The sequence below is a fragment of the Elephas maximus genome, chromosome 7 (genome assembly GCF_024166365.1).
Source record: "Elephas maximus indicus isolate mEleMax1 chromosome 7, mEleMax1 primary haplotype, whole genome shotgun sequence".
Classification (NCBI taxonomy): Eukaryota; Metazoa; Chordata; class Mammalia; order Proboscidea; family Elephantidae; genus Elephas; species Elephas maximus.
The window spans coordinates 17,792,734-17,803,487 of record NC_064825.1 but is presented as its reverse complement, the minus strand read 5'-3'; the positions used below and the strand labels follow the sequence as shown (position 1 = coordinate 17,803,487).

At 37.7% G+C, this 10,754-nt stretch overlaps 1 protein-coding gene across 1 annotated transcript; it reads right to left on the bottom strand.

The window, feature by feature from the left end:
• Positions 1 to 354: 354 nt before the first annotated feature.
• On the bottom strand, positions 355 to 10,433 carry LOC126079482 (stromelysin-1-like). Its single transcript, XM_049890505.1, has 10 exons — positions 10,284 to 10,433; positions 9,270 to 9,514; positions 9,023 to 9,171; positions 8,741 to 8,866; positions 6,446 to 6,610; positions 6,135 to 6,279; positions 5,118 to 5,251; positions 4,164 to 4,323; positions 2,005 to 2,108; positions 355 to 757 (listed from the first exon to the last, which is right to left on the bottom strand). Exons 1-10 carry the CDS (start codon positions 10,386 to 10,388, stop codon positions 657 to 659), a joined length of 1,434 nt encoding a protein of 477 aa, XP_049746462.1. The 5' UTR covers positions 10,389 to 10,433; the 3' UTR covers positions 355 to 656.
• Positions 10,434 to 10,754: the final 321 nt, after the last annotated feature.

Here is a 10,754-nt window from a genome sequence, read left to right as displayed (position 1 = left end):
GCAAACTAAGTGATTTGCTAAGATTATAGGATTCTGCTTCATAATTTTCTCCCAAGCCTGCCCTACAAGTTGATAATTCCCCTAGATCTCTCTCCTTGGGTATGTCAGGAGCACCTACTATGTTTGGGTGGTAGAAATAAGCAACCTGTTTGTACAGTGCAGGTGAGGGCAAGTGGTAGACTCTCTGCAGCCTCTGGCTGAGCTCACTGGGAGGCCCCAGCTACGGAGACCCTGATCCTGCCACCCCACCGGCAGAGCATCTTGAATTGTCTACTGCTTGGTCCATAAAGCACCTGGGGTTGTGAGAAGGAATTCTTCTTGAAACAGACAAAAAACAATACAATAAAATAACTGATGAATATCTTTATTAAATAACAAGCAAACAGTCTACGTGGATACAATCCCTTGTCTATTGCACGTGAATGCTTCTCTTTCTCCTGTGGAAGGTGACACCATGTGACTAAAGGGGAAGTTAAGCAGCCCGTTTGAATGCCCTGTAATACGTGAAGACTCTTGGCAAGACACACAGTTCACACTCGTGTTCTCCAGTTACTGCATGTGCAGGAGAAAATGAACCATTCCAGTTCACAAAGATTTAGAGAAAAAATTATTAGCTTCATTTAAAATGCCCATGTGGTACCTTCTAAGCATCTTTCCTAGCAATTAAACCAGCTGTTACTCTTCAAAATACGTGTCACTTTCTTTGCATTGGGGTCATACTCAAACTGTGAAGATCCATTGAAGAAATAGAAAAACCCTGCAAACACAGACAAGGGAAATAGTGAGTTTTTTTTTTTTTCAGATAAATTTGGCAACACAGAAAACTCAGAATAACAGCTAACTAAAACAGAGTGTGTTTATAGTTTTACTCTGTGCCAGGGACTATGCTAAGCATTTTACATGATTTTCTCATTTATCTCTGCAACAGTCCTTTGAGGAAAGGATATCTAGCTCCATCTTACAGATGAGCAAGTTGAGGTTTAGACAGATTTAGCTGTTGGCCTAAAGTCATTCAGCAAGGAAATGATGGAGACCGCACTCAGTGCCAGCTCTGACAGCAAAGACAGGCTCCTGATTATTAAGTTATTCACTTCCAATAAGATAAAATTCTCTTCTTGTTTGGAAACTATGAATCTTTTTATTTTCTTTCTTCCCTGTGCTCTTTCTCCCCTACCTTTTCCAGCCTGAGGGGCATTTCTGGCCTCAGAGAAGCATAGCAATTCTTTCAAAACATCTAAGGACCTTTGACTGCTCTGTAAACATGATGCCTAGATTACCTTTAATAAAAATCATCAGTCGTCACCGCCCGTCTTTGATTAGGTATATATATATATATACACATATGTAAAACTCGGTTAAACCTGTTGCTGTCGTGTCAATTCCGACTCATAGGAACCCAATAGGTCACAGTAGAACTGACCCATAGGGTTTCTAAGGAGTGGCTGGTGGATTCAAACTGCCAAACTTTTGGTTAGCAGCAAAGCTCTTAAACACTGCACCACTAGGGTTCTGTATACATACATACATACATATATATATATACAGATATATATATCTGTTGTTAAAACTTTGAGCACACGGAAAGGTAAATATTTACGACTGATCAGTCTGAACAGTGACTGACTACCCAGGGAAGACAAGAAAGTCTCCCTGGGAACTAACGAGAAAGCCAGTCAGCCATTATTAAACCCACTTCACACTTGATGGGATTTCACATGGGATCTAAAAGGTAATAGCTCTAGATGTGAAGAAGCAACACTGCATGCATAAAACAGAGATTTGTTGTAATTATCTTTAAAATTCAAAACAACCTATTATATAAAAAAAAATTATATAGTGTAGCCATATAATTGGTACAAAAGTGATTAAATTGTGAATTTGGGGGAGGGAGGCGGGAACAACTTAAAAAAATGTTACTTAAAAAATGGTTTCAATTCTCCTCTTTCATTTGATACCATAGATTGTTCAATTTCCCCATTGCCAACAAAATAAGTATCTGCTTACCAAATGCTTCAAAAACAGCATCAACCGTAGGGCCAACTCCTGGAAAGTCATCTGCTATTTGCCTGGGAAATTCTGGCTCCAAGGACTGTCTCTTTTCGTCAAAACTGCACCAAGTAAAAGAAATACAGCTCAACATTACTTGGATGCTATGTTACTGAAACCCATAAATTGTTAGGTTTTATGTGGAATTCTAGCAAACTTTGCCAGTAGTACAAATAAATGTCGAACATGTACAATGCTACAAAAATATGTGACTTTAATGGCTCTGCAAACGTAGCTCTTAAACCGTATTTCTACTGGGATTAGGGGCAACAACCTGCTGTAGCAGATGCTGCTTGCTATCTTATTTCTTAAGCCTGTACAGAAAGAAACTTAAGTTTCTGTCTGTCACAAAGACATGAGGGTATAAGAAATACATACACTCACAAAAAAGTGAAGTGAATCGTTCATCTAAAATACAAATTTCACATTCCAGTTAATTGACCTAATACCATGTTTAGTGCTTCTGTTCTATTTCCTAGTTGGTTATGTAGTGTCTGGGGTCTTAAAAGCTTGCAAATGGCCATCCAAGGCACAATTGGCTTCCATTCATCTGGAGCAACAAAGGAAGACGGAGAGTCAGGAATAGGAGGAGGCTATGGAATGTGGGGCTAATTGCCTTCCTGAACAACTGCCTCCTTTGACATGAGGCCAAAAGAAGTGGATGGTGCCTGGCTACCATTACTGAACATTTTGATCAAAGATTCTATAGACAGACAAAAAATGAGTGCAAGAGGATATTTTTATGTGTGAATAAGGTGGATGCAAGGAAATTTATTTGTTAGGAAAGGAGAGGGACTATGTAAGTAAAAGCAAAAGATGAAGAGCAGGTTTTATTTCCCACTAGTAAAATGAGGTATAAAAACTAAGTGAAGAATCTTTGATCAAAAGGGGGAGAAATGTAGAACAGAATTTCAAATGATCATGGACTCCAGCCTTTCTGGAGCCATGGAGGGTAGGTAAGCCCCTGAAGCTATTTTCCTGAAATTGTATTTAAACCTTAAACAAAAATATCCCCTGAACTGTTCTTAAAACCAATCAAGAGTTTTGCTTAACTAGTAAAAAAATGTCTGCCTTGAGCATGATGCTCTTCTAAGGACTATCTATATGGGATCAAATAAATAACACCAACTCAAAAGATTAGATAGGAACCTTAGTGGGCATTGAATTTATTTTAATGGGGGAGGAACAACTCATAAAAAGAGGGTGAGAATAGATGCACAACTCAAAGAATGTAATCAATGTCACTAGAATGTACATATAGAAACTATTGAATTGGCATATGTTTTGCAGTGTATATTCTCAACAATATAAATAAAATAAACAAATAAAATACAAATTTCAAGTTTTCTCTCATACTTGGCCTATAAATATATGCCCTCCGCACCTTGTACATCTCAGTTTCCTCTGGCAGCCTCCTAGAAAAATGAATTGGGTGAGAAGCAAAGCACAGTAAACACTTTTTTGGCCATTGGCAGGACTTTGGTTGGAATGCCCTGATGTCTCAGAGTTTGACAGATAGCCCAGGAATCAGCCCCTCTGTGAGTCCTGGGCTCTATCCATGAAACTGGACTGCTATTGCTTGTCTTCCTTTTACACAAGCAGCAATCATGAATGGGTGAGTTCAGGCTAAACCCCTGAGAATCATATAGTAGTGTTGGGAAGACTAGACAAACACATAATGACATCATGCACAGACCTACAACACAATGGGAAAGGAATGTTAAATTGTTGCCTGGATACTCAGGGCTTGAAGGTTCAGAGCAAAAAGGGCCCAGTGCGCTTGGAGTCCAGTAGGGAGGCCTCATGGAGGTGGTAAGACTTGAGCCAGCCCTGAAGGATAAGTGGAATTTGGGCTGGTGGAAGGGAGAAAAGGAGGCTTCAGACAGGAGGGGCTATAGCTCAGAGGGGAAGCTGCAGCTTATTGTGCCTGGAACTCAAAACAGGAGAGCCAGTTTGTTGATGACCAGTCAGAGGCGTCACTAGGTTTTAAAGTAAGCTTTGTGCTGTGGCTGTCTAAAGCCCTATCCTGGCAAGAGGGAGGCTGAGGTCAAGGCAGGAGGAAATTTCTTGTCCAGAAAGAGAGTATTTTCCCTGAGAGTCCACAAAAAGCATCTTACCTCCAGTATTTGTCCTTTACAAAGAAGTATGTTTTCTTCTTTTTCTTATCATAAATAGCTGCATCAATTTTGCTTATGGTTGGAGGAAAGCCCAGGGTGTGGATAGCTCTCGGATAACCTGCTTGTATTTCATTTCCTCTGATGGCCCAGAACTGATTCCCTGTTAAAAAAAAAAAAAAAAAAAAAAATTACCCTGAGATAATCTTTAAACCTTAAACCAAAAATAACCCCTGATGATAACCAAACAATAGTTTAGCTTAATTAGTAAAGAATGTCTTCCTTGAGCATTATGCTGTTTTTAAGATCTATAGATATGGGATCAAATTGACAACAGCAACTCGAAAGGTTAGATAGGAAGCTTAGGGGGAAGTGAGTTCATGTTAATGGGGGAGCAACAACTCAGAAAAGGAGGGTGAGAATAATTACACAATTGAAGAAAATGACCAATGTCACTGAATAATACATGTAGAAATTGTTGAATTGGTGTATGTTCTGCTCTGTATATTTCTAACGATGACAACAAAATAAAATAAATTATTAAAAAATAATAATTCAGAATCACACTAAACTTTTAACAATTAAACCATTTGGTTTCATAAATGCATTTTAGCACATCCGATTTTTGTACTAAAGAGGAAGCCGACATTTTAGATTAAGCCACCAGCTCCTAGTATATGTTTAACAAAAATTTGCAGTTTGAATGAACAAAGATAAAATGAAGACGTTTACAACTCTGGGCAGTTTATCTTTTTGTGTTCTTTTTTTATCAATTGTAAAATATAAATACAATAATTCCAGTCCTGGTCATTTCTTTATTACCTTTATTACCTTAGGGTAATAAAGTAGTCAAAATTTAATATAGAAGAGAAAATTAAAGTACTGTTCAATTTTCTAGTGAGAGGGTTTATTTCCCCAAGTTAAAGAAAATATTGTATAATAAAAATATAATAGGACCTTTAAAAACGAAAACAGTATCCTTGCTAGTAACTTCAAGTGCAGCATCTACTCCTGAAGGAAGAGATGGCCAAAATGAAGAGATCAAATAAAATCCAGCTTCTACTGTCCCATGGGATTTGCGCCAAAAATGCCTGAAATAGTATAAAAAGAAATTTTTGCCTTTAATATAGTTTCCTCACTGTTATGCCTCACTTATCTTCCCCCACTCCCTCATCTTCGAGGCTCCCTAACAGTCTGAGAAATCATGTATATTGCTAAAGAGCAAACAGTTTTCTCTTTTCTTCAGAAGCCTGTAATGGACTGCCCAGCACAGGGTTCCAGAATGATGCCTTCTATGAAAGCAAAGTTATCCTACAATGCAGATTAATTAACCAATTGTAAGTTTTAAATACTTGCAATGCATACAAAACAGTGTGTTTATTATACCATCATTACATTTTTCAGGAAGATAGGCAAATGTATGCATATGTGTGTGTGCTGTGTAAGTAGATTCTTATACATGCAGAGAACAATTGTGGGCAGATATACAAGAGTCCTTGACTATGGAAGAATTTGGGAGAAATGGGGAATGGCGAGACAATAATATGAAGGAGATTTGCTTTGAACTTTTTTCCCCTTTATTGCAGTTCGAATATTTTATTATGTGCATATTTATCCAGCACTAAGTAAACAAATTGATTAAATGTAATACCCTGGCATCATTTCTGAAGGGGATACAGATGAAAATTCCTATACTGAAGACCTACTTGTGTTTTTTGAAAAGTAACTGTGACTTACTACCTTCAGGAAAAATTAGAGGAGAAGTATCAAATTGTCCTGTCTCAGTTTTCAAAAATTGAACTCGACTATTTAGGAAAGTGTGGAAAGGGTGGAATCAGATCTGAATGATTTCAAAGCTCAGAGGAAACATTTTTGCTTTAAATGTTTTAAAATCTTTAGCAGTTTCTATTTGTTCTCCTCTCTAAGCATTGTAAATCAAAAGGATAGATAGGAAAAATAGTTTTCCAGTCTCACCTGCCTTTGAAGAACAGCATTTCTCCCCTGAGGGTGCTGACTGCGTCGAAGGACAAGTCAGGGCCACACATGTCTGGTGTCTCAGGCGCTGCAGGGGTGGGCTCTGTGGGCACCGCAGGTTCCTTAGGGGAGGCAGGGGGAGGTCCTAAAGGGAAGAGATGCAAGGATGCAAACCTTAGGAGAAATGTGATGCTCTGTCAACTACAGTGCTTTGAGTTGAAATCTTATGTAGCATTTCCAAGTTTCATGAAGACTGTCATTGTAAAATTTTCCTGCAGAGCTACAATGCCTAATTTTCCAGTGTCACTCACCATAGAGGGCCTGAATGCCATTCACATCATCTTGAGAAAGGTGGAATCGGGCCAGGTCTGTGAGTGGGTTGTAGACTGGGTACATCAAAGCTTCAGGGTTGGTCGAGTGAAAGAGACCCAGGGAATGGCCGATTTCATGCCCAGCCACAAGGAATAAATTGGTCCCTGTTTGAGAAATCATAGATAACAATTATTTATTCTTTAAATACATGTACATAACACAAGTCAGCTGTATATCAAGTCTTTTATGCCTTAATACACACTTCATTGGAAGAAAAAAGAAAAAAACAGTTGCCATTGGGTCACCTCTATTTATGATGACCTCATGTGTGTCAGGGTAGAACTGTGCTTCACAGGGTTTCGATGGCTGATTTTTTGGAAGTAGATCACCAGGCCTTTCTTCCAAGGAGCCAGCCTCTGGGTGGACTTGAACCTCCAACCTCTTGACTAGCAGCCAAGTACATTAACTCTTTGTACCACCCAGGAAAAGCCAAGTGTTTTTTAAGGCTCATACTTGAAATCAATCTTTGAGACAAAGTGTCTAGCTACATGTCTTAGCTATCTAGCACTGCTATAACAGAAATACCACAAGTAGACGGCTTTAATAAACACATATTGATTTTTTCAGTTTAGGAGGTTACAAGTTTGAATTCAGGGTGCTGTCACTAGTGGAAGGCTTTCTCTCTCTTGGCCCCGAAAGAAGGTCCTTGTCTCTTCTGAGCTTCTGCTCCTAGACAATCTTCATGTGGCTTGGCATCTCTCTTCTCCCAACTCTGCTCTATTCACTTGTTTAATCTCTTTAATAGCTCAAAAAAGAGTGACTCAAGAAACACCCTACACTGATCCTTCCTAATTAACATAACAAAGACAACCCCTTCCTAAATGAGATTGTGACCACAGGCATAGAGGTTAGGATTTACAACACATATTTTGGGGGGACACAATCCAATCCATAACACTATATTTAACTCCTTGCCACCACCCAATCTCCCATCCCTACCCACCACTAGCATTAAAAAAAAAAAAAAAAAGCATTAGAGTCTATTAACTTCACAAGAACCAGGTGTCTTTTCTTCTGTTCAGAAGTGTAGTGGACCCAACTGTTTAAAAAATCAATAAATATTTCTCTTCATTTGTCATTGAAAATTAAAAAATCTAAACACTGTCTCAATGTAGTAATATTTGCTGGTTATGGTCTCAGTTAAATGAATCACAGTTGATTCATTTCAGTTCTGAAATTCTTAGAAAACCATACTCCTGTTATTTTCCATTGAAATATTGCCTGCATAATTTTTCTGTCTAATCATCATTATTTAATACATATTGAGTCAAAATAATAAATATAGATATCACAGGATTTGAAAAATTAGTTTAAAATATAAATGCCCAATCATATCTAGGATTTGTCAGAAAAGAGATTTTGATCACATAAACGCTGGCTGTATTCAGATATTTTTATTCATATTATTTAAAAATATATAGAAATTGGAAGGCATTAGGTAATTATGATTGACATAAGTAACATAACAAGTAAATCTACCTCTGGAAAAGTTATTTGTCTAACTCATGACCCCAGGAAAGGTCTCATTTGAGACTTCGCAGGAAGAGGTTAATTAAATCAAACCAAGAATTGTATCTAGCATTAACCTCACATTTGTACTCTCTGCAGAAATTCCGTTTGCATTTTCATTATAAAGCCCAGCCAAATCTTAGAAGCAATATTATTCGGTTCAGCAGATTGTCTGAAACTTTGGAAGTCATTTCTTAAAGTATATAATATAGCTTTGAACCAAGAAATATTCTTCCACCTAAACAGTGTGGACATTGTATTTTTTTTTTTTTTTATTTCCTTCAGAACAAGTTCATGAAAACTCTTCCTAAACTTGAGGCAGTAAAATGTTGACTTAGCCAGAATAACCGAGAACCTCAATGTCTCCAATTTAATTCTGATTTCTGTTTTGAAGAAGAAAGATGTGAATGGGGGAAAATATATAAACACCGCTGAGGGCATGTTTTATGGTCAGTGTAGATTTAATGCAATAAACTATCCCTTGGATATCTGAAATGTGGTATAATGAGAATTCGATCTTAATAATAATGGACTGAAGATCCCACAAGATCCACAGTTATTTTTCTTACATTGTACTTACCAAGGCAAGGAATAAACCTTTAAAAAACTAGAAAAGTTTTCAACATTGATTAATGCTCATTTCTTGAACATTCTTCGATACTAAGAGTTTTCCAAATATAGAAGGAAATTAGCACCAAAGTCATTATGAGAGAAGCTTAACTTACCTCTTTTATCCTCTGTCCATTGTTCATCATCATCGAAGTGAGCATCTCCATTAAGCCCTGGGCCAGGGGCATAGGCATGAGCCAGAACTTTTCCAGGTCCATCAAAAGGGATAAAATCTCCATGTTCTAATAGAGAAAAATGTTTTTTTTTTTTTTTAAAATTGGAAAGATAGGTAATTAGTATCTCTTTTTAGGCTTTTCAAATAAAACACCACCAGATCAATGAATATATTTCATGTTTTTTGGATTGTTTTGTTTTGTTGGTTGGTTACTTTTAATTACCTCTAACAGCAAAGGAGATCATTATGTCAGCCTCTCCTTCATTATTCCTGGAGAATGTGAGAGGAGTCACCTCCTCCCAGACTTTCAGAGCTTTCTCAATGGCGGCATCAACAGCATCTCTTGGCAGATCCAGTGTATAATTCACAATCCTGTAAAAGAAAAATAGAAGGTAACATTTTCTTCTGTGACTGTAATTTACAGAGTATAATCTTATAATCTTATGTGAAAACCTATAAGTAAAAATTACCTGTAAGTAAGGTGAGTCTTCCTCCACTTTGGTGAGCCAGGAAAGGTAGTGAATTGACCGACATCGGGGACTCCACATCTGGGCTTGCGCATCATCTCCAGGGTGTTGGAGTCCAGCTTCCCCGTCACCTCCAACCCAAGGAACTTCTGCATTTCTTGAATTTTTTTAACCACAGGGCTGCTGTCCTTTCTTCTTACAAACTGTTTTGCATCTTTTGCAAGGTTGTAGTAGTTTTCCAGGTATTGCTATAGGAATAATTAGTTCTTAGGTCAATCTTATGATTTTTATCTATTTATAATAATTTTTTACACTTGCTCACATTTCTTAATGTATTTGAAGTATTCCTCTAGTTTGCTGAGATAAAAATAAATGGTATGTTTGTTTACTTCTTAAAGCCTCCCCCTTCTCTTTGCTTTGTCTTTGTAACTAAATACCTCTGCAATTTAGTTTGGTACCAAAGCAATGGCAGAGAAGTGAAAAATTGAAATAACATCTGGTTCACTTAAAGAAGAAAAACAAAACAAACAAACCTCTTTTGGCCTAACTGTATACTCTGGATAAAATTATTCAATTTCCCACTTTATACTACCCACAAGGGTCTGGCTTAAGAAAAAAGTTGGCAAAATCCTTTTGTCTAAACATGACATGAGCAATATAAATATTTAGTTAAAATGACATTGAATCAAAATATCTAAAAAAGTTCCAAAACAGGGCATACTTCATTGTGCTCCACTTGCCCTTTAAGTACTTCAAGTCCTAATGCTGCTGCTACGACAGTGTTGCGTGATCTCAAGAAAAAACCTCACATTTCTGGTCCTTTGTTTCTTCCCACATAAAAAGAGGAGCCTGAATGATGTGATACTGAGACTCTTTCCACATCTAATACTTTACAACTTTCTGTCCCTGAACTGTTTCTACACAGTAAGTTCCAATCGTTCTAGTAAGAGTAGTAGGCAAGGAGGGTCTCCCTACTTGTCCCTACCAGTGGGTGGGATGGATACCTCCATTAATTACCTGAACAAGATCCATGCTGGTGTCCTTATTCTTTGCTGTTTGTTCCAGAGGGTAAGCTGAGCAAGCTGCCACGCACAGAAGCACAAGGATTGGAAGATTCTTCATTTCCACCGGCTTTACTCAGCTCTACTTGAAGAACTCCTTATGCTCTGACTACCTCTTTCTAGGTCCACCCTCCAGAGCCCAACTTTTATAGGGTGACAGGATTTGTTCAAAACACTCACAGCTTGACTCATGATTTCTTTCATCCAAATGGAAATGGTCCAACAGGACTATTTCCAGAAATTCCAAACTCAAAGTAGAGTGATACAACGTAATTTACTAATTTCTCTCAACCTTCCAATTTTACAAAGCGAAACAGTGATTAATGGCCAGGAAATACTTCCTGTTTTGGTAAAGGAGAAAACTGGGACATTTTTCCTTAAAAACTCTGTAAAGAAAATGGACCGGAATTTACTAGACAATTCATGC